The following is a 23,447-nucleotide window of genomic DNA, read 5'->3' as shown; positions in this document are numbered from 1 at the left end:
ATCAGTGAAATTAAAGCCATTCTTTGCTCAACTAGATCTTTTTTCAGTTTTGCAATTTGGACTGCCCAGATTACTCTGATTTAAACATACTGGTGTGGGGGTTTTTTTAGTATTGAAAATGATCTGAGGAGAAGCTACTGGAATGTTTTCAAAAAGTCAAGTCCTTATCTTGCCATGCTCCTTACTCTAGCTTGCTCAGCTGCTAGTTAATATTTATGACATGGAATTCCAGGTTAATAATTACAAAAAATACTCATGGAAGACAAATGCTTACTTTCCCAGTGTCTCTGCAGTGTTTCTCATTCAGTCATCTGAACAAAGCCTTTTTATTAAAAAGAAAAGCCCGAGTAGTAGGATGCTCTACTGGTTGAATGGTACATACAAGGGTTAAGACATTGTCCATTAGTATCAGTAAACTTTTAACGTGTGTGATATGGGAAATGTGGAGTGTTTAACAAAATGAAGCTGCAGTAGTCATGCAAAAACATAGGTTGTGAATCACAGATTATATAACTGGCTTAAATTGACTATTAATATTCTTCCCAGATGTGACTATTTTCCTTTGCCCCTTTAATATGAAACTATATAAGTACAAGACTCTTCACCTACCTCTTAAGAATGTTACGATCCTTTCTTTCTAAATGAGCTTGTCTTCTATTTGTGTTCCGGGGTGTCATGGAGTAATGTGATAAACACATTTCTGAATGTGCTAACTGTTAATATTTATGGGAAAGTTTTTAATTAGGAAAAAAATAAATGCTATATGCAATAAGTACCTTTGGAAAAGGTCTGAATGTTTTATTTTACTGCTTAGGAATGTATTAATGAGTCTCTTGTGATTGTATGCACCAGCACCTCCCTCTCAAAAACATGAAATTTAAATTTGGTTCCTAAAGTATTGTAGGTGCCAGTTAACTAGTCGCAGTGAAATTTAACAAGTATTTTGAAGATAGTTTTGGAGGTGAAGATTTGAAAGGCTTGAGTATAATGTTAGAGAAAAATGGGTTAAGCTCTTCGCTTAAGGAGGGCATGGGTTTCAGTCACTTGGACAGGTAAAATCGAAACCCGGCACTACACACACTCTAATGTTCGTTATTATATAATTTTTAAGTTAACCCTAACCCGTCGCAGCACTACGTCGGCGTTTAATGGCTGTGGTGGGGGCTGCGCCGGGGAAGGCCGTGGGGCTTGGCCTGCTGCTGCCGCCGTCGCCGCTTCCCCGGGCGCCAGGCACGGCCCCCGCGGGGCCTCCGGCCCTTGCCCCCGGCTGGCGGGCGGCTCTGCCGCGGGCCGAGCCGCTCTGCTCCGCTCCCCTACCGTGTAAGACGAGCTCTGCTGCGTGGGCCGCCTCGCAGCGCGTCCTCCCGGCTTGACCTCCGGGGGGCGGGATGGGGCCGGGCCGGGCCCAGCCACCGCCCTCGCCGTTCCGCTTCCGGGCCACGGGGAGGCCGAGAAGGGGCCCCTACCTCTTCCGGCCGCTCGGAGCGGGTGAGGCTGGGGCTGCCCCGAGCGGGAGCCCCGGGGCTGAGCCCGGCGGGGCGGCGCTGCCTGCGCGGCTCCCCCTTCCTGCGGCGCCGGCGGGGCTGGCCTCCCGCGCGCTGCGGGCCGGGGCCGGGGCCGGGGCCGGGGCCGGAGCTGGAGCTGCCCGCGGCCGTGGTGCGGCGACCGGCACCTTCCCCCGGGTTGGCTGGAACCGCGGGGGGGGGAGGGGGGGGGGAGGGCGATGGGGCCCGGCGCGGCCCGGCCCAGCCCAGCCCAGCCGGCCCGGCCCAGCCCAGCCCAGCCCAGCCCGGCGGTCGGGGCACAGGGCCGCTCAGTCCCCAGCGCTTGCCTGAAATTCCCGTAACGGCTTTCCTAAGCGCGCTCCCGGCGCTGCGGGGGGACGGGGACGGGTCGGGGATGGGTTTGGAAGCCGAACGGGCGGCAAACAAAGACGGCCCCATCCCGGCGCGCCGCTTCCGCCCCTGTGGGGCACAAAGGCCTGTCGGTGTCGGCCCGGCAGCGACGCGGCTCCCTCCCCACTGCCTTCCCCGGCGGCCCGGCTTTCCTGCCGGTCGTTAATGCTCTGTGCTCTTGAGCGGTCTTAATTGTCGGTCAGTGTTTGCGGAATGATTTTTTAAATTTTGTTTGCTCTTGCTGTGCATTGTACATTAAAGGCTCTGTTGTGGTTTTCAGATTTTTTTTTTTTTTTAATTTTTTTTTTTTTAAATGAGAACGAGGACATAGCAGGCGTCCAGAACCGTGGATGACCAGGAAGGTATCCAGCCCATCTCGGTAAACCATGGCATATCAGCTGTATAGAAACACCACGCTGGGGAACAGTCTTCAGGAGAGTCTGGATGAGCTCATACAGGTGTGTGCGGAGTTTATGGTCCGGGCGATTAGCTTAATAAAAAGAGAGGTTAGTTATTAAAACGGCTTCGTGGTTGCTCTGTCGGGGTACTTATGGCCAACGTTTGGAAAACTTACTGATTGAAATCAAAAGCTATTGGTACTCCATTCACATGGGAAGTCCTTTTCTTAACATCCTAGACAAAGGAAAATGTTTGACATAAGTGGCATAATCCCCTGTTGCATGGCCCAGCAAACAAACAGCCGGATTAATCTGGAACATTGTAATCGATTTCCTGCTCTTCTGGTTGTTTCCAATGAATATTTGTCAGAAGAAATCTTTGCATAGCACAAAAAATCATGTTAGCACATCGTTTCTTCTCTCAGAGTTACAACAGGAAAAAGGAGGTAAACACAGGAACATAATACTTCTGTAAATTGTTCTTCTAGAGGTCTGCTTCACGTGAACTTTGTTTTGATGTTTTTGATTTTTACTGCATTTTTGAGTTTACTTTGAAACAACTCAAAACTTTTTTTTTAAAACTACTTTAGTCACAGCAAATCACTCCTCAGCTGGCCCTTCAGGTGCTACTTCAGTTTGATAAAGCTATAAATTCGGCACTGGCACAACGAGTCCGGAACAGAGTCAATTTCAGGGTAAGATAACAATATATAAAAGTTCTTCACGAGGTACAGTAACTAAGCGTTGATGCAGAATGTCCTTAAAAGCTGTGTGCGCTAAGCAAAAACTTATGAAGGTCTGTTTTGACTCTGAAATAACGACTGTTTACATGTATATTCTGTATGCAATTGTAAGGCTTGTTATCTTCTTATTCTGCCAGGGATCTTTTGAAGGAATGAAAAAATCAGAAACAGATTTGGTGGGTGGATGAAAACGAGGGAAGGGGAAGACGGGAATGCTTTCATGGGTAGCATTGCTATCCTCAGTGTCTTGCAGATGGGGAGGGAGACTTTTGCTTCTCTTAGGTGTACCTACCAGAAGTGAGATGAGGCCAGATTTTCAGCCACATCTATAATGTGAAGAGAGATTAGAGAGTTGTAGATCTACCCTTATGCAAGTCACTGGATTATTTTGTAGCTGTTTTCTGTAGGTATCATAGAAAAATAAGTTTGTGGGTTTTTTCCCAGCCAGCCACCCTAATTAATGTTAGATAGCCAGCAAATTGTTAAATGTCAACTTGATTGTAATTTTGAGAAAAAAAAAAACAAACCCAAAAATTTGTCGTGTTAACTTATGTCCTAATACGTCCTCTACAGTTGATGCAGAATGCATTAATGAAGTGAGCTCTTAAGATTTTAGATTTTTAAACCATATAGATATGTTAAAAAGAGCATAACTTCTTTTCTCTAACACACTTAACTTGCTTTGTGTATGTAACATAGTATAGAAAACGGTTCAGAATGTGTTTAGTAGATAAATTAAAAAAATGTTACTTGGAGCTTAATCAAGAGTATCAGTTTAAAATGCGTGAAGATGAAGGCCAAAAGGTTTATGTATCAACATCCTCAGTAATACATCAAACATGAGGAATACCTCTTTATGTCACATAGGTCAGTTTTGTAATGATTTTTTTATTTAAACAATTGCAGAATGCGCATCTTGTTATGATCACTACTGTAACTGATTTTTCTTGTGGCCCATGTTTTAAGAAATCTTTTCTGATACTGATCCTTTATACACATTAGAAAAGTTATAAAACTTCTTAGTGTACCTGTGAAGCTTCCCCTTGGATAGACTACAGTGTCACTACATGGTCTTGAAAATTTCAGCCACTGGAGAGCATTTAAACTACAGTTTTCCTCAGAATTGCTTGCTTGCCAAGTTTGTATGCATTCAGGTTCACCATTGGCTTTATGGCAAACCTAGTTCTAGAAGGTACATAGTTTAGTAGATAGTAAACATTGTATCTTCTGTTACTTTTGGAATGCATCCTATAGAAAATGTCTCTTGTCTTTTTAAAGGGGTCTCTGAATACATACAGGTTCTGTGACAACGTATGGACATTTGTACTGAATGATGTTGAATTTAGGGAGGTCACTGAACTTGTGAAAGTGGATAAAGTGAAAATTGTAGCATGTGATGGAAAAAGTAAGTATGGAATATGATATAAATAAGCTGAGACATGAGACTTGATCATTTATAGAAAGCTTTGACCAAATGTCTGATTAAAGCTAGATTGATTGTATTATTTAGACAAAAGTTGGGCTCTGCACTCCCTTTTACGTATGATGAGAAATGAAACAAAAGCAAGCTAAATGCTTCCCTAACTCATAAGGACTGAAATAGGAATGTGTTAGCGACTGCTGTACACCTGTTGTTGGGAAGTACATACTACTAGAGCAATTAGAAAGTTGGAAGTAATCTTAATTGAATTTCTGTGTGGTAATTTTTCTAGTATTAACCTGTTTTATTAGAACAGCACCATGTTTTATGGAACTCAAGGAGTGCTTCATCAGTCTGAGCAAGTAATTGTCTGAGAAAAGTGTCTAAGCAATTGTTTGCTGGATTTGATAGTAGGGGACCCAAGCACATGAAAAGCTTATGTTAGCATTTGCAAATCATATAAGATTTATGTATTGCTCAACAGGCCCACTGTATGTACACTGCTTACAGGAGTTTATGTTCCATGTCTGCTTGACTGGATTACTTTGGTCAATGCTCCTTGAAATTCTTTGCCAGAAAAAGTCATTTAGTGACTTTTGTGGCAAGCTTTTATAACTTTCAAAACCATCAATGTGGCAGAATACTGCTAAAGATGCATGAAATGGTGCTACTTGTTTCATTGCCAGGGAGCGATGCTAAAAGGAAGAACTGAGAGTGGAAAAAGCTCTATTTAAATATACCCTAGACCTCTGAAACAGGTTCTTCATGGCTTCCTGATCCTGGCATGATTACAGTGGTCACTGCAAGTTGTAGTTCTAGAGCTGACAGAATTTATTGTTTGCTCAACTTCTGGTATTAGCCAAGCATATAACCTTCTCTGGTTTTTGTGTGCTATAATAGATAATAGATAATATATAATATATAACATATATTATAATATATTAGCATTAGAATATATAATAATATAGCTAGAGTAGAGGAAACCTTACTTTCCAAGTATTAATTGTTTTCACTCTTGATAAAGTATGCAGGTAAGATTTAAAGAACTGGGTGACTTAAAGTTGCTATTAACATTACAGCCTTTTTTCCCCACAAGAAGTTGACTTGCTAAAGGAATGTAGTAAACACTGACTTGTCTTTCTCCATATCCAAGTTATGTATTTTTTCCATAGCTCTAAGAACAAGAAAGCAGTAATGGTAGTAACACCAGAAATTGCACTGGTGTTAATTGGTGCTTCTGACAAAAGTTCAGAACAGAGAATTGCTCTCAGTTGTTTTACGAAGATCATGCTCATTCTTGCATCTGTTTCAAAATGCATAATAAACTATAGCCCACACTCCATAGGAGCTTATGCTACTGGATGCGCAAAACCTTTTCATTTTAGTAGATCATGTGATTTAGCCAGATGAGCACATCTGACTGTGGCTGACTGCAGTAAAGTGTTAGGTCTAGTGATACAATCTAGTAGTGTATCACTACAAGTTAAAGCAAAGTTTCTTGTATTTTTAATGCCTTAATAGCAAATGATGTGTGTGCACAACCTTCAAGTTTTGTGCTGGCTCTTTTCAATGGCGCTAACCGAAGTGAAACAGCACAAGCAGTTCATGCATCACATTGATAGCAGTGGAGGGAATTCGGTAGGCACAGAACATGTTCTAAAATGCTTGGGGAATGCTTTTGAGCTTGGGGAAGGAAATTTATACTCAACTGTAGTGGGGGTATGTAGTACTCATGCTTTCTTCTTTCTTTCCTAGACACTGGTTCCAATACTGCAGAATGAATAGAACTGTGGTTTGTCTGCAATATTTTCTGTTAATATGCAGCACTTTCTGGAGAGAAGCATGGAAAGGGACTGTGTTCATACTTAATTCTTGTGATGCAGATGTGAGTTAATCCATACTAAAAAGCATCACAGAATGACAGCAGAAGAAATACCTGTAGTATTTCTTCAGTTCACCTTATAGGGCATGAATACAATGTTACTTTTTTTTTTTTTTTTAATTACAACAGATACTGTTGCTTTTTTGTTCAAAATAATTTCTGTAATAAACTTTTATTTAAAAACTTGTGAATGACTGATTATTGGAAAATTTTGTTTTAAAAAAATCATTAATATAATATATTCTCCCAATATTGTCTAAGCGTGTTTAAAGTAATGTTGCAAATGCAAAGGTCTTTCAGTTACAGGGTTCTGAGTATGGTTGCACTGATTAGTATTGCAAGAAATTGCTGTTTCAGAATGATGGAGAAGGATGTCAACAAAAGCTTCGCAGCTCATGCTGGCCAGTATATTTGTCTGTTAGTTAGTGCATCTTTCTATCTATAAATTTGTCCATTTGGTACCCTCTAATAATACAGTAACCCAAGTATTAAAGTTATTGCACAGCTAATCAAGTTGAAATAATGAAACTGAGTCTCATAAGAGTGCAGTATATTCTCAACAAATGTTAGTGCTGCTTGTTTTAATGTTTTTCTAACTGTTTTTTGTATTTATGTGGAATACATTTAATTGGACACCTGGCCAACAGGATTTCAGTGAAAAAGTTGAGCTATGAATTTTGAGACATCAAATAGATAACTTTGTCCTTTTTAGACTTACACATTTGACTAAATAACTCCAATCAAGAAATCCTTAAAATAGTTTATTCACTAGAAGTACGAATATAATATACTGACAGCTCATTTGTCTGAGTTAACAGCAGTGACTGTTCCAGTGTGGTCACAGGAATGCTCGCTGCCTCAGCAGTGTCAAATTCATTTATTTTTGACAGTAGGCTACTTACAGACCACTAGAACCTGGAACCGGACAGGAGAAAAGTCAGGGGGTAACTGTTTTCAGATCAGTCTGCATCTTTAGGTGGAGCATAATTTACGTGTTGAAACCTTTCTCTGCATGTCAGTGGCCCTGTCAATTAAATTAATAAAGCTTCAGTATCTCTTCTAATACCTTTCCAGACTGATATGCTACGGTTCTCTAAATCCTACCTTTGGACATCAAAGGATATGGGGTTTGGTTAACTTCTGCTTCCCTCACTTCAAGTGAGAAAGGAGTTCACAAACTTGCTTGCTAGACTGTTGCAAGTATTATGTTTACCATTAATTTTTTTGTCTTGTATCTATGCTAAATGACCTTTGCTGCAAACTGCAGACTAGTAAGTACCCATTTTTGAAACCAGAAGAACAGACTGTTCCTCTCATTTGAACAGCTTAAGAAGTATCTGTTGAGGACATTATCGTAAAGGATGCAAATATATATCCCTACCGTGGTGTTCTCTTTTTCTACATCAGACTCAATCTTCTAGGTTTAAACATTTTTTGTTCTCCAATAATCATGTGGTAAACTGAATTTCAGCCCTTACAAGTATAAAAGTTTGCTGTTCCTACCTCCAACTCTTTGCAGTCTCTTCCTGTCTCTGGACAGAAACTTCTCAATCTGTAGTTCTCTGTAGCCTTTGGACTGCCTCCTAATGCAAATAATTATATATCTGATTTTGTTCCAATTAAGTGTGCATTAGCTTATGTACTATGGTATTTTTCCATTAAAACCAAATTTAATAGAGAAGCACAATTGTACTGATGACGTGAGGTTACTGTGTGGAATGGATTTATGTTTACATTTCATTGATACTCCTCTATCAGACTTCTCTTGTGTTTCAACAGTTGTGTACTACTACTTCAGCAGTCCCAGGCTTAGTGCTACCTTAGCTGATAATTGAAAGGAAAAGAAATACTTAACTGAAAAAGAAAGTAATGTAATGAATATATATACTAAGAAAAATTACAAATGAAAGGAGAAATAATTTTGTTGACAAAGATGTCTGCTACTTAGTAATCAGTGAAATTCAAATCAATGTGAGCAGGAACCAGAAATGAGTATGTTCATAATTCAGGACAACTTTACTGACTTGTTTAAAAAAAGAAGTAATAGTCCCATTGAAGCTCTAAACTTGGTCTTTTGGAAGGAGAAGGTGATGGGATATTCCCTGTGCTGATGCATAACAGTAATACTTTGAATGGTAGACCTTATGTATCTGGTGGTTCCTATTTGGCGTGAAAACTGAGATTTGAATATTGTCTTGCCTTGCAAGGAAGCATTTGAAAAGGAGATGGACATTCTGAAATGAATTTAAATACTCTGTACGCAAGTCTTACTGGACTGAAAAAATGTGCAAATGCTTAAGTGATGCTGATGTTCTTAATTAGCTTGTTGTTTAGCCTGAGTTGAGTGGCAAAAAGTGACATAGATGAAAAATATATTAAATGTTACGGATGCTTCTGAACTGTTCTAAGATTTTTCCTTTTGCTAATAATAATGTAGTCTTAAAGGCAACGCACAACAGACTTTAAAGATTTTTGGAGCAACTGGAATGTTTGGGGACAGGAAGCAATCTGTTCCTGAGCACAGTGGTAATGAAGGGACCGTGTGCTAAGGAGTCTCTGTGAAAGGCTAGAAAGCATACACAAATGGGGAGTAAGGGAATGTTTTAGCTGAAACAGCAAACAAATGAGTAGGAATAAGTGGGCAGTCATAACATATGCTTCCGTAATCTAGACATTCCCTTCCCCTCTCAAGCCGGAAGTCTGAGAAGGCCTTTCATACAAAACAACAGGAAGAGAGGTGTTACCAAACAAAAATAAAAACTGAAGGAAAGAAAGGCAAACACATAATCTGAACCTTTTGATTGCTGCTGCCTGGCTAATTATTAGTTGTATTAGAGGCTTTATTTCACATCTGGTTAATGTTTTAATATCACTTGAAAATTTTCTGGTAACATAGGCTAGCTCTGTTTGGTTATGGCAAATACATCAAGCTGTTGTTCTGCAAACCACTTGTTTTCCACTCTCATGTCAGAATCCTTCTTGTTTTCTGTGTACGCTGTATTTCATTTACAAAATAAATATTTTGTTATAAGTTTGACTACTTATTGTTCCTAAAATTAGCTTACATATGCATTTCCCGTCTCCTTCGTGACAGTGCAGTGTTAGGCAATGCAGGTATCTGATATTTTTGCATCTGTGGGATGTTTCTAGGACATGGGATTCAAATACAGACTACTGAGTTTACCTGGGTACACAAAGAATACTTGAACTTCTGTGATCAATGCTATTCTTTGCTCTTGTGGTCTGTTGTCCTTGAGAGCCAAAGAGCAATCTGTGCATATGCAACAGAGAAGCATTTGGCAGCCTTGTTCCTTGCACAGTTATGTTACAGTGCAGAAGCTCCAGGTACCACTGCTTCAGTGTTTATTTGTTCAGTGTTATGTGTACTGTTGAAAACTGGAGAAGTTAGTGTTGTTTTTGTGTATGTGAAGAAACAACATGAATAAAGGTTGCTTTATGGTTTCTAAAGCTTCTAAAGTTAAACCTCACACAGGTCTGGTGTTCCAACCTTATCTGGCTTTTTTCTGTATTTTGTTTAGAAATACTCTCCGTTCCTAGCTTACCTCTAGTTTCTCTCTTTTTGTTGTTGTTGTTGTTGTTTCTAAACTATCCTTTTTTCTTAAACTCCCCATTCAGCATAAGGTATTTACCCTGTTAATTCTGCCACCTCTTTAGAAAACGGCTCTTGAGGCATACTGAGGTGTAAATAATTCTTGGGAATAACTGTTCTGATTGTCACAAAGTGCTCCAGTGATGCCTCAGGGAGTATCTGCCTATGGGATGAAGACGGCTGCCTGCTCACTGCAGAAGAGAAGCTTGCCTATGCTTCTGGAGGAATTAATTCCTGCAAACCTCACAGCTGTCAACACAAGCTCTGACACTAACTTGGCAGCACACATTCTTTTTGCCTCTGACCATGTTTCTGGGATGGTGTTTGTCCAGGCATGGACAAACCATGGCCTGTCCAGGACAGTAGTTACCATGGAACAGATTTGAAGTGGCACTTTTTTTTTCCCTCCCTGATGTAACTACTTGTCTTTGTCTCTCCACCTGTAACACTTTTTGTCAGGGCAGTGTCTCTCAATAATAGATGAAATGCTGTTATTTAAATAGTGTGTACAAGCAATACTTTGTATTTCTGAGAGAAGAAAACAGTTGAAGAAGTTAAACATATTTACAGAGTGAAGGGAATAAAAATTACTGTTAACAGATCTGTAAGTAACCTGTAAGTATATATCTTTCTTTACAGGTACATTTGCAAAATAATAGAGAGGTCCCTCTTTCAACAATCTTTCACTATTTCAGGCTGGGGTTCCTTCCACCCGCCAAACACCTTTTCACTTTTTGTAGGTGCTCAGAAGGTTCTTCGAGAGAGAAATTATTTAGATCTCACAGACATCCATTTCATGGATGGGTTTGGTTTTTATGTGATTCCCTAGACTAGAGAAGTATGGGGTTTGTTTTCTCTCCATGAATATGCACCTTTTTTCTCCATTTTCCAAGGGAAAAAGACAACACCTTGCCATAGTCAGAAACCCACTGACACCGCTCTGCCTGATTTAGTCCAGAAACTTGAACGTATCCCAGTCTCCCAATGAACCACTGGCAGTAGTTTACCATTTGGGGCTAATATGTATTAATTTAAAGTAAATGAAAGAGCTCCAACAAGCAAAATCAGATTAGGCAGCAGTGGTTAGATGCAGTCCTCTATGTTGGGAGACTTGAGTTCTTACCCCGAGTCAGCAGAGAAGTTTTGTTTGTTCTAAAAGAATGTACTAGGCATGGAGATACTTGCTATTTAATGTTGAATTTGCTGCTGAAACCATTTTTAAATTTTCTATGTTACTATCAGGTTAGTGTAAAGCTTTAATCTCTGTTGTAGCAGATGTCTGTTTACATAAATTGGAAAGAGTTTGCCACTGGGACCCACAATCCTATTACTTTATTTGGTCTTTTTGAATAAACAAATGCCCAATGATACATTGCGTATTTCTGTTTGAGCGCTTTTCTTGACAGTAGTTGGGGTTTTTGCTTATGTTTGCTATGAAATCACCATGGCATTTTAAAGATCAGCATTTTACAAACAAGTTCATTTTAAAATGTCACAAAATTGCAGTGACACACCTTTTCAAGTCAGTTATTTAATCTTCTCATCCTATTTAAATCAATGTTTTAAAGATCTGTGTGATTGCAGTCATAACTTAGCTTCTTCTAAATGTAGCCTGGTGCTATGGAATTGCTTCAGATGTTCTTTGTACAATGCTAATTCTCCACCGGAGACCTTGAATTTATAAACGTGAGAGTGTTTACTGACAAGAAAAAATTACTTGAAGTTTTTTTTGGTAGTACAAAGACAACTGAATTAATCCCTGAGCATTATAGGTAGTGAAAAGCTGTTGGATCCATGGCAAGTGGCTGGCTTTAATGCGACAAGGTGGGAAAAATACACGTGGGTGAAATACCGAAGTTCACAAATCTTTCTTTCAGCTTCTAGAAACTTAAGAAAACAACGTGTTGGATGATTGTTTTGTTCATCTGAAAGGCCAGATACACTACTGGATATGGCAATTATATTACTGAGAGCACTCCTCACAAAAATCTCTTTTCTGGGGGGAGGCAAAGAGAGAGGAAGATGTTAGAAAAATGTAGGTTTGCACACCATTAACTACATAAGCATCCCTCTCCTTGTGTTACAGATGGAGAAGTGGGGTGCAGAGGGGTTAATTGGTTTAATGGCTCTGCCTAGGACCACAACCAGTTCTCCTCAGAGGACTACAGGATACAGAATACCAAGAGGCATCTATTTTAGTATATTGGATTTTATTGAAGGATTTTTTTTTATGGCTAATGGCTATTGACAGAAATTAAACTTTAAACTGATGCAAAAGCAGCAGCCAGATGTTAAGCTGAGCAGTGCACCAGGTGCTAGGAGCAGGTGGCCTGCCAGGTGCTTTGTAGAAAAGCAGATTAATTATAGTTTCAGCTCTGCTTGTACCAGAACGTGGAGTCACTGTGGCCTATAACCTGGCCCTGCCTATCTACAACAGGAAGCCCTGGGGTCACTTTTGCCAACAGACTATAGAAGGAGAATGGAAAAATACACTCCTCCCGCTTCTTTAAGACGGTCTGTTACAAAGCTGCCTGGCGTGCCGGGCGGGAGACCGCGCCCCGCACGCTGTCTCTGAGGAGAAGCCCGCGGGTCGGGTCACAGTGGAGGGGAGGAGGCACGACGGGAGGGGGGCTCGGCCCTCCCGCCCTTCAACACCGGCCATTACCTCCGCCAAGCCCCGCCGACGGGCCGCGTCCGTACCCCGCCCCGGGGCGCCCTCCAGCGGGCCGCGTGGCCGTTCCGAACGTTAGTTACCTCGCGCGCCGGGTGACCCTGCGCGCGCCCCCGTCTCCCCGCCGGGTGCCCCGGGCCGAGGCGCCCGCCCCCGAGGCGCCCGCCCCCGAGGCGCCCGCCCCCGAGGCGCCCGCCCCCGAGGCGCCCGCCCCCGAGGCGCCCGCCCCCGAGGCGCCCGCCCCCGAGGCGCCCGCCCCCGAGGCGCCCCGCGGGAAGATCCCGCCGGCAGCGCGGTTAATGCGGAGAGCCCGTCCCACCTCACGACGCGGGTCCTCAGCCCCTCCCGCTGTCCCTGAGGCGCCGCCGGCAGGACTCGCCTACGGAAGGAGGCAGGTGCTGGCGAGGGTCTGCGCGGCTTCCCCTCAGAGTCCCCTGCCGTAGAGGGCCCTGTGGCGCAGGTGCTCCTCGAGACACTGGATGGCGGCGTCGTCCACCAGGGGGTCGAACTTGTTGGCCAAGAGGTGGTGCTGCTGGAGCATCCAGGGCACGTCGCCCGCCCCGTAGACGCAGACAGCGCGCTGGTGCTGGCCGGTACAGGGCGGGTAGGGCGCGCCCTTGCTGGTGTCGCCCTCCAGGTACTGCCACTTGACCAGGCGGGGCAGGGCGTTCATGTCTGAGAGCTGGAACTTGTCATTCTGGGGCATGGCGCCCGGCACGCCGGGCATGCGGTTGAGGGTGGCCCAGACGTGCTCGTCAGGGCTGTAGGTGTCCTTGGCCCACTCGAGGAACTTCTGCACAGTGGGGTTCTCGAAGATGTGCTGCACAAAGGCCCGGGTGACCACAATGTACGCGTTGCCTGTGAACATGGGGGAGTTGTGGGGTGGCGGCAGTTTCTGTGTGGCTGTCCGGAAGATGGAATTCCCCACTTCGTGGTGGTACTGCCAGCGCTCCTGCTTGAGGGCCGAGGGTTTCTCTGACTCCATGCTGTTCCGCCCCTGCAGCATCTTCAGGGCACGGACGATCTCAGCATTGGTCTTGATGGGGAAATCGGTGCCACAGGTGTTGAGGATGTAGCGCCACGGCACGGGGCTCTGCAACAGGTCCTGCATGCAGTTGAGGTCGGCCTGCAGCCGGGACCAGGAGGCATAGACCACCTTTTCCAGGCGGCTAGCCACAAAGACATTGGGGAAGCAGGCTACGATGGCCCGCACGGCCTCCTGGAAGGCGGCCGGGGACTTGCCGTCAACGTGGACGCAGTAGACGTTCTGGGGGGCGTAGAGGGACCGCAGGAGCCGCTCGAACATCTCGATTTTGTTGTGGATGACCATGGAGTAGGCGATGGGGAACTCCGCCTCCTCCTGGCTCAGCGGGAACTCAATGAACCTCCGGGCCTCCTTGAAGCTGCCGCAGTCCTTCGTCATGTTCAGGTACTCGCCGGGCATCAGGGCCGCCCTTTTGTTCGCAACCTCCAGGTTGCTGAGCTGGGCCTCCTGGATGGCTTTCTCGTCCCCGCGAACGACCCCCGAGCAGTTGATCCTCCGGCCGGGGGAGAGCTCCAGCGCCCGGTAGAGGCGCTCGCGGCAGCGGGGGTGGGCGGCGGCGGCCGCGTGGGCGTCGGGGCAGGGCCGGGTGGCGGCGCGCAGCGCCGCGGCGGCGGCCAGCAGCAGGGAGCCGAGCAGCGCGGCGCAGCGCCGCTGCCCCGGCGGGGGCTTCTTGCGGCACAGCCGCATGCCCCGCGGCGGTGGGCACGGCCGGCTGCCTCGCGCGCCGCTCCGCCACGTGCGGCCCGCCCTTCCCGCCGCGCGGGGGCGAAGCGCTGCCCGACTCCCCCCCGTCCGCGGCTGCCTTGCCTCGATGGGTCTGGTCTTGCCTCCGACGTGGACTTTCTCCAGGGCGCTGCGCAAAGAGTAACCTGGCTGCCTGCTTCCTGGGTGGTGGTGAAATAGTGGCAGGGCGATCTCAGCGTAACCGCAGGTGAATAACAGGTGAATAAAAGGAAGTCTCCTCCCTCCCCGTGGCGCAGCTGTGTTTGGTTTTATCAACGCTGGAGGTGGTTGTATATTTTGCATGTCTGTTTAAAAGAAGGTATTTTATCTTACCCCTGTCCAGCGTGTAACGCAAGGAAAATTCCTCTAGAATACAACCGCGTGTAACACGCTTTCAAAAAAGACTTTGCTAGATGACTTTGGGATCTAACCTGCTTTTCCAGTGTTCAGATCATTCCAACTTACGGGTCAAGGGAGTGACAGCAATAGCGCTGTAGTCTAGAAGCCCAGCTGCAGCAAGCTTTCTGCTGGCCTGGAGCATTTTGAGCTTTAGTGAAGGAGTATTGCAAAAGATGTTGGATAACTGGGCAAAGTGGAATCTCTGCTTCTACAGTGGAAGCAGGGGGTGAAGACAGAGGCCATGGTTTACAAATAATTTGCCGCAAAGTGTCCGCTTAAAGGAAGGAGTGAGAGAATATTGGTGAAGAGTGTCAGGACCTCCTGTATGCACCTGCACGCACATCCTGGCTAACTATCACTTAATAGAAAAAGAGGGGTAACTGCAAGTGATTAAAATATGCCTTGTGCCACGATGAACAAAATAATGTCTCCTAGGTTTTGCAGTCATCCTGAACCAAACATGATATTTGGTACCACGTTTGTAAAAAAGGGCCAGTTTCAACAGTTTCAATGATGAGTCAAAATTTCTAAGGTGGGTTTTCTAAGATACAAACAAAGGTGTATTTCTTTTATTTTTTTTAATTTCTCCCGATGTGTCAAGGAACCAAACTCACAGAACTTGCAGCTGGACTGAGGACAATTGATGTAAGTGTAGTTCTGCATGGGTTCTAGAAAACAGCAGCGGTTACTTTCCCAATTTCAAAACAGATTATTTGTTGAATTATTAGCTTTACCCATTCAGTAAATAATTGTCTGAGACATCTGTGGTCCAGAAATTCTAATGGGCATTATGGAAGGCAGTGATGTGATACATATAGTATTTCCCATATGCACAGCTCTCAGTTTGCCTGTGCTAAGTACCAAAGTGAATGTGCTTGGGAGAAACTTGGGGAAAAAAAGGCTTGGGGAATGTAAACAAGATGCTAGATGGACCAGCTGCTTTCTCAGTGCAAGGAAGACATTCGTCCCATTTATATGCATACTTTGCTCCAGAAATTTGTATCTAAGCTATGTTCAGCTTGCACTAGAGAGCTCATTCACCTGAACAATTTCAAAGCGTCTGAGGAAGGGTACTTTCCAAGAAGCTCTTGGAATAGGACAGTAATAATCCTCTCGGTGCATCTTCTGCACTTCCAAGCAGCTCTTCCCCTCCAGGTCACCTCTGCTAGACTGTATCCTTGCAGTATTGTATGGAAGGAGGGCAAGTTCTTGTAGTCTTGGGATTTTCTTTTTCTAAAGCAATGTTGATCCTCTATGCTGATTTCAGTACGCAGATACCCTCTTTCATACAGCCACTGCTTGTGGACTAGCAAAACAAGAGCATATTTTACATAGTGTGTAGCATTGTAAACAATCGTTTCTACTTTAAGGTTCTAGCTGCTCTGCATGTGTTGTGCCTTGTAATGGTGTGGAGGAAGAAATCCTCAAATTCGTAATCCGACAGGAAATGCTGAAGGCATGACGACTCCATGAGAGCCCTTAAATGGGCTATAGTTATTTCCAGTTATGTGCATTTTTGAGTAATGTTTCAAAAATTATGGTGATGTGATTCAGAAATGCAGTGGTGTTTTTCCCAAAGGTGTTTTTCAGGAAGTTGAAAAGAAACTGTAACTCTAATTACATTTTTACCATCTGTAATTCTTTGTTAAGAGTCAACAATTGCTAAGTCTAACCTGAGACAAAAAATATGTTTTCAGTGTTCTCAGCTATCCTCTTAAACCCGACAGTGTATTCCATCTCTGAACAGTGCCAAAAGCTAAGAAAAAAAACCCCACATCCCAAAACAGTGTGTAAAATGACAGCAAATTGCTGCTGTATTTCATTTTATGCTGGTCAATGGCTGAAGTCACATGCATGGACAGATAGAGAATAGGTTGTAGGAGTAATACACTGCTTGAAAATGCTGTCAGACACATTGACGAATATCAGCCACATGGAAAATTATTTTTGGAAAAGTTATCTTTGTTGATAACTTTATCTGACAGTAAATGGTTTTTCAAGGAAAGCCCAATACTGAGTAAGGAATGAAATTATTTTGGATTAATTTGTCAACATTCTGTAAATTTAGTCACAGGTTCATCAATATGAAACTTCTTTGGAAGAAGTTTGTCACTTAGCATTAACATCTTGAACTTGTTCAGTGCAAGAAACTTAAAACTTTTGAATGTTTCTATGGTTAGCAGCGTGGCCGTAGGACCACACATCATCTACTCTGTGGTACATAGCTCTTCATATATAGGTTCTTATCTCAAGTTAAAAAAAGCACAGCAAACCCAAGTAGTCTGAAGTGCTTATGCCTCTACTGACTGAAATATCTTCCTTGCCTGCTTTCAGGGTAAATTTTTAAAACTGTCTCCTTTGGAAAGTATGAAATGTAAATGTCCAGCTAAACAGCTGAAAATCTGAAAAACCTCCATAATAGCTATCAGTTGATCACTAAGTTGATCACACTATATATGCTGACCAATCCTCTCTGAATGACTTGTTATTTGGCACGCTAGTTTTTCATGTGCTTTGGTATTATTCTTCATGGATTTTTTTTTAACCTCTTTCTGAAACATGTTCTCACAGAGGCGCTACCAGCTTCACTGATTGGCGCAGCTTTTTATGTCTGGCATGGAGCAGCTTATGGTCTGTTATCACAGAGGACCCCTCTGCCTCCTTACAAAATCATTGCCATGTTAACCCAGTAGATGAACCTTTGTTTGTAAATTGATCCTCTTATACTAATGGTGGGGAGAGAGCGTGCAGAGGTGAGTGATAAGGATGTGACTTAAATAAGGAAAATGTTGTATATGATTTTTTTCTTGCTTTTGTCTTTCCCTTATTCCCTCTCCCACCCTCAGCTGGCTACATATTTGCATAGCAAGACTGATGGCTCTAGTCTTCTTGGTATCCACTAGTATATTTTACAGCTATAAGATGATTTATGATATAGTTAACATGTCAAAGACATGTAAATGATTATACAGGTTTACAGGTAAGAGGTAACCTAAAACCATGGAGAATCAGCTTGCTGGCTCTCTCCAAAGTTATATGGATTAGTTACGTAAGAAATACCTATTGGCATGAGGCCTGTAAAATTATTTTGCAAGACCGCACCTAAAAATACTTACGGCTGGCTCTGATCTTCCTGTGATTTTTGGTTATATAATAAAGTATCATTAAACAAAATTAGTGATACTCTCACTGACTGCTACTTAAGCAAAATTGTTCCTAAATGTACTGTATACATAATTTGCTGTTAAGTACACAGCTTGTGTTAAAATATAGTACTCTGTTGTGAAGAGCTGCATTCCACTTTTTTCATGTGTTTTCACATATGGAATTTTCTCATTTGTGTCAAGTAGAAGTGGATATTTTCCTAAAGAACTGTTCTTTTTTTAATCAATACTTCCTTTGAAGTATGCTGACAAGAAATTAGATTTCGATCTTCTTGGCTGTTCAGACCTTTTTTTACTGACTGTGCTGGTATTGTGATACTTATCTACAGAATCATAGAATCGTATTTGGCTTATAATTTTAAGATTTATAGTTTTAAAATTACTGTCAAACATTTGTAAAACATTATGATAACCTTCCCATTATATATCTTCAGGGACCAAAAGTTTGGTGGTGTTTTTGTATGGAGTCTTTGGCACATCTTGCTTTCTTGGGAGGGTGGGGGGAGAGAACAAGGAAGTCTTGAGGTTTCAAAATAACTATAGTAAACCTTATGCAAATATGTATGTATTATATGTGTACACTTTATCTGTAAAACTTTAACATGACTAACATGGCCTTATGCAGGTTTTGCTTTTTGAAATGGAAAACTGTCTAATTACAGATTTTAGCTTCGGTTTTCTTTCCATTTAATTTAAACTTAATTACGTGGCTCAGTCCTGTACTCTATAACAGGTCGACCTGTATCTTTACAAGCTACTAATACTGCATCCACAGTAGCATAACCTGTGGTCGTTTTGATAACTAATTAGAGATTAAGTCAATCTTTGAGGAAACTGTTGGATGTCAATTTTCTTCTTAGAGTTCTACTTCATTGATGGTTTGTGACAAATGGTTTGAAAGCATTATCTGCAATACCTCTGGGTCTGCCAATACATGGACATGATTCAGAAAGAACATGAAAAGGCAGCATACAGTAAGTAAAAAATCAAAACACAATCATTTTTGTAGCATGCATACCAGTTCCTATTTTGTAACTGAGCACTGCTTGATGCTAATCACCTTACAGTTGCAGGCTTATTGCTCTGCTGTTTCTGGACCTCTGTGGAAATCTTACTGGAGGGGAGAAGGATTTCTGCTTTTATCCAAGGCAAAATATCTGGACTGTATGGAGTAACCATGAGTATGGCTTTGAAGAAATATTAAGCAGATAGTCATAATTGACATATAGTCAGCAGGATGTTATTTATTACCTGATGTTTCACAGAAAGGCTGAATTCTGCTGATAAGGTGTAATAAGTTTCCTAAATGACATTTTGTATAATACAGCAAAATGGGATAAGGCGTTACTCACCTTATGCAGATTGCTGAAGAGACAGGCAAAGAAGTGGGACGATGCTGGTAAAAGTGTTTAAAAAAATTTCCTTTAAATCACTCTTAAAACTGGCACTGTTTCTGACTGTGGTGCCCAACACTGGAAGCTGGACTGTGTCCTGGGGGAAGAAAATAACCTGATTTTTCTTGAAGGATGTGACACAAAGAAAACACAGTGATTCTGAGGGTAATAAATACATTAGCTCATGCCTCATTGTTTCTAGAAAAGGATTGCTTCATACAGCATGGGAAATATAAACAAAACAGCAAACAAAACACTTTTAGATAGACAATAGAGGAGTTCAGGGCCATAGGAATAAAGAACCAAAAAGAATGAAATTAATTTTGTAGATTTCTCACAATGGAGAGCCCACAATAACTAACTTATTGAAGAGATTATTTCTTAACAGAAAAAGGTCTTCCTGAAATAGACAGAAGTGCGACTGAGAGAGTTTTTATCTCAACAAAAGATAACCTTAAAAGCATGTTAGCTTTGTTTCTTGCCTTGTTGGCAGCTATCTAAATAGTATTCTGAACTTGAGGTGTTTCTCTTCTGTGGTAGAACTGTATTAATTTATCAATGTTCTGTACAGTTTGTTTTGGTCATAAATAAAGTCTGCCATCATGATATCTATGCACAGAGTGAAGGCTAACATATGGATTGTGTCCAAAGCTTCTGTGGAATCTAATATGTTTCTTTCATGTCTCTGTGGCTGCCCAGAAACACATCTGAATATGTTTACAGCTACAGTTAATCTGATTGCCTTTGAATATCCCACAGCTGGATAAGAATACTTTGGGCAGGGAGTTTATCCAGTTGTTGAATAGGTGTGTCCTGGGCTTAGAAACTGCAGTAAATTTTCCTTCAATGCCCGTAGGATTCATGCAGAGCACTTCTTACCTTCACACTCATGAAATGCAATACAAAAGCCACAAGAGGAATCGGCAGCGGAAAGGTGATTGTTACTTTAGAACTGTTGTTGTGGGCTATTCAGTTCCATCTGAGGTTCCTGCAGTGTGCTGTCCTTGTTTTGGCTGCTATTCTGCAAAGAAACCCACATATTTCATAGTACTTTGAGTGCCCCTGCCTTCTCTGCCATACACGCTGCTACACTGCAACAGTCAAATATGAAATTGCTCTGGGGTGGGGGGGGCGGGAAGCAGTTGTGGGAGAGTGTTGTACTACTTTTTCCTTATTTCAAGTTATCTATTTGCTTCTTATTTTTCACCCTTTAAAAGTCTCCTATACACTTGACATTCTTGCTTCCTCTCATGCAAAGCTAGAAGAAATATTAGCTGAACTCATTTAATGTCAGAGAAAATCCTTAAAGTTTTTACTGGTTATCATTTAATTCCTTCCATGTTCATAGCATGTCTCCATAGTATTTCTCTGTCTGTGGACATTGTTCCACACTGCTGTGAACTAACTCCAGGGAAAAAGATAGCAATACCATAAGATAAATTTTCTGTACAGTAGGCAACCGAGGTCTAGAACCGCTAAGGTATTTGAGCATCCCACTTGAAAATAATGAGAAGTGCCTGAATATGTGGACCTGGATCGTGGAATGGTTCTGTACAAGTAATGCTAATGAGACAGACAGCAATTTCATCTTTTATCTGGCATCTATTATGTGCAAGTGTGCCCTGCCCCTACAGAAGGGGCCCAAGGTGAAACTGTTTTTTGAAGAGCATTTACTATTGAAAGACTGAAATGTGGATGGGTGCTGACTGAAGCTTGTGTTTGTCAGTGCTTGCAGGTGGGCATGACTGAGCATATCTTCATGTGAACAAACTAGTTTATGGTACTGCTAGGTATCAGTATTTCCTGACTCATAAATCAATAGCACATGTATGTTTAGTTAGTAAGCTTATTTTAAAAAAACCCAACTTCTAACATTCTAACATTTATTTTCTGAAATACATTTCTAACATTTATAAACTGAGATATCAGTTTATTTCAAGTTTTGCGCAAGACTGGGTGCTAGGTGGTAGCTCCACAAAGCTAGCCCCCCACTTGTTCATACAGGTACAGTATTTATACAGTCTAGTTAAACATATGGATAAGTAATTACATAAAGCAGTTTTCTATTGGTCTACATTTTCTCATCTTATTCTTAAAGCTACAGTATTACTTCAATATTCTACGCATGCCCAAAAGTGAGGGGTCTCCGCTTGGGCCGGGGTCTCCAGCTCAAGTGGTGTAACTTTTAGTATTATAATGAGGACAGTTTGCGTGAGGGTGCTTCTTATCACACTTCTACTAGTAGCTTCAGATTGTTCCTGAAACATCTTAATTAGCTTACATATTTCTCCAGGATGTGTTTCACTTCCCAAAGACAATAATTTTGATTAGACATTCCACATTCCAGTCTAAATCCCCCTTACCAACTTTATGTAAGTCCGGGCCTTCCGCCAGCTCCTGATTGACTGCAATTTCACTCATTTAAAACAATTGTGCTGTTGTCATGATTAGCAATTAATCACTTTATCTCTGTACAGTGTCATGGCAACTGAAAGTCATAGAGCCAAAGTCTAAGTTTATGCAATAAAAATATATATTTCAATAGGTATTTGCATGTCTAGTTATTGCGCAGCTTGCAGAAGAGTGAGATGGTACTATAAAATATATTTTCATTTAAAAATCGATTCACATGAGTTAACTGAGCTAGCTTAGAAGGCCATTTTCTTAGTCACAACTGAGATGAAATTTTGGAGGTTGTTTCAGAGAAGAGCTGCTGGAATTGTCGCTAAAACCATACCCTCACCTCCCCCCCCCCCCCTTCCTCCATCAAGATTCCTGAGGTATATATGTAAAAAAGTTTAGGCTAGAAAGATTTTGCTGTATGTAAGCACATAAAAGATGAGGATGTTTGGAAAATGTGTATTTGACTAATCGTAGAGTAATTCTTGGGCAATAAAGGCTGGGTTCAACCAAGGTGGAAAGTTTGAACTGTTCCTTCCCCCTCCTCCACCAGTTAGACTTACAAAAAACAACAGCAACAAAAAAACCACCACACTTTCAAGGGTATATTTTAGCAAACAATAGATTACATAGTGAAACAATGTGTTCTTTAAGAGTACTAATGTTCCTTTATTTCAGGAAGGTTATGGTTCATGGTCTTCTAGAAACTACTTGAAAATAATACAGCAAAAAGGATTACAGTGTTCTGCATTTAAAATGGTGAGATCCTAGCACTGATGTATAAATACTGACTGATAGTATGGTATGATGCCCTCTGCCATGCCACTGCAGGGCAGAATTGCTAAAATACTGATAGCATTGTGTCCATCTGCTGCTGACACACAGTGTTAGCCATCATTGCTAAAGGTAACGGACAAGAGGAAATGGAGGGTATCTGTAGTCAATAGTTTGGTGGTTAGTTTGTTTTTTTTTTTAAATACACCTTTGTATTGTTTCTTGTAAAGGTGTTAATGTAATTGAAACCATAAGTCTGACTAGTGATACTGTGATGATTTTACTGCTGAGACTTGACAGGCATTTGTACTTACTGACGTGAATATTTAGCACGTAGCAGAAAGTTGGATCAGTAAATGTGGTGTTTGTGGTTGTGTTCATTTGAATAAAAAATACAAATCACAGACTAAACTCTCTTCACCAAAGAAGAGGAAAAACTGTCTTTCACACACAGGAGAATATGAACTATGGTCTTTGTATCTGGGTCGTTTTGCCATTACTTCATCATCTTCTGCCTGGAGCATGTTGAAAATATCGTTGACTCTAACAGGAACAAAAACTACACAGTTTTTATCAGTCAGTGAGAGCTGACTCCTGTTTTTTGAAGTACCAGAAGTGACCAAAAGTAGTGTTAAAGTGAATGCTTGCCAATGTCTGAGATGGAAATGCAGCAAAAGCACACACAGGGTTCGGAAAAGGTTTTGTGTGCCTGAATGAAAAGGTTTTAGCTAAAGCATGGTGGTGCATGCCTCTAGGCCTTAAGGGATTACATATTTTTGATATGTGTGTTCTCACCTCAGATTGGTAGAGAGCAATAGGTGTCAGTGATGCGCTTCTTCCTTTGTGATTGCCATATTTATACTGTTTTTAGAGTTGTGAATGCTGGGGGTGTGTGAGGGAATGGATCACAGAAGATGGCTGGGCTTGTG

General features: G+C 42.1%; 2 protein-coding genes across 4 annotated transcripts; one reads left to right on the top strand and one right to left on the bottom strand.

The window, feature by feature from the left end:
* The first annotated feature begins 1,397 nt into the window (after positions 1-1,397).
* GTF2A2 (general transcription factor IIA subunit 2) lies at positions 1,398-6,502 on the top strand. 3 transcript variants are annotated; one of them, XM_072871615.1, is made up of 5 exons: positions 1,398-1,488; positions 2,214-2,353; positions 2,884-2,988; positions 4,315-4,441; positions 6,212-6,501. In XM_072871615.1, the coding sequence occupies exons 2-5, from the start codon at positions 2,282-2,284 to the stop codon at positions 6,235-6,237; spliced, it is 330 nt and encodes a 109-aa protein (XP_072727716.1). In that variant the 5' UTR covers positions 1,398-1,488; positions 2,214-2,281; the 3' UTR covers positions 6,238-6,501. The 3 variants fall into 3 exon arrangements, with proteins under 3 accessions (XP_072727716.1, XP_072727718.1, XP_072727717.1); XM_072871617.1 differs by lacking the exon at positions 1,398-1,488 and adding an exon at positions 1,495-1,656 and having other exon boundaries at positions 6,212-6,502; XM_072871616.1 differs by lacking the exon at positions 1,398-1,488 and adding an exon at positions 1,747-2,093.
* A 6,489-nt stretch (positions 6,503-12,991) lies between these two features.
* On the bottom strand, positions 12,992-14,351 carry GCNT3 (glucosaminyl (N-acetyl) transferase 3, mucin type). Its single transcript, XM_072871611.1, has one exon. The coding sequence runs from the start codon at positions 14,349-14,351 to the stop codon at positions 13,044-13,046; it is 1,308 nt and encodes a 435-aa protein (XP_072727712.1). The 3' UTR covers positions 12,992-13,043.
* Between the last annotated feature and the right edge of the window lie 9,096 nt (positions 14,352-23,447).

This window comes from Ciconia boyciana, chromosome 8, assembly GCF_034638445.1.
Source record: "Ciconia boyciana chromosome 8, ASM3463844v1, whole genome shotgun sequence".
Lineage (NCBI taxonomy): Eukaryota > Metazoa > Chordata > Aves > Ciconiiformes > Ciconiidae > Ciconia > Ciconia boyciana.
This window is presented reverse-complemented; position numbering and strand designations above follow the sequence as displayed.

Coding starts and splice junctions, on each gene's coding strand:
- GTF2A2 (XM_072871617.1), top strand. CDS start 2,282: ATGGCATATCAGCTGTATAGAAACACCACGCTGGGGAACAGTCTTCAG. Junction 2,354..2,883: donor GTCTGGATGAGCTCATACAG/GTGTGTGCGGAG, acceptor AAACTACTTTAG/TCACAGCAAATCACTCCTCA. Junction 4,442..6,211: donor TGTAGCATGTGATGGAAAAA/GTAAGTATGGAA, acceptor TTTCTTTCCTAG/ACACTGGTTCCAATACTGCA.
- GCNT3 (XM_072871611.1), bottom strand. CDS start 14,351: ATGCGGCTGTGCCGCAAGAAGCCCCCGCCGGGGCAGCGGCGCTGCGCC.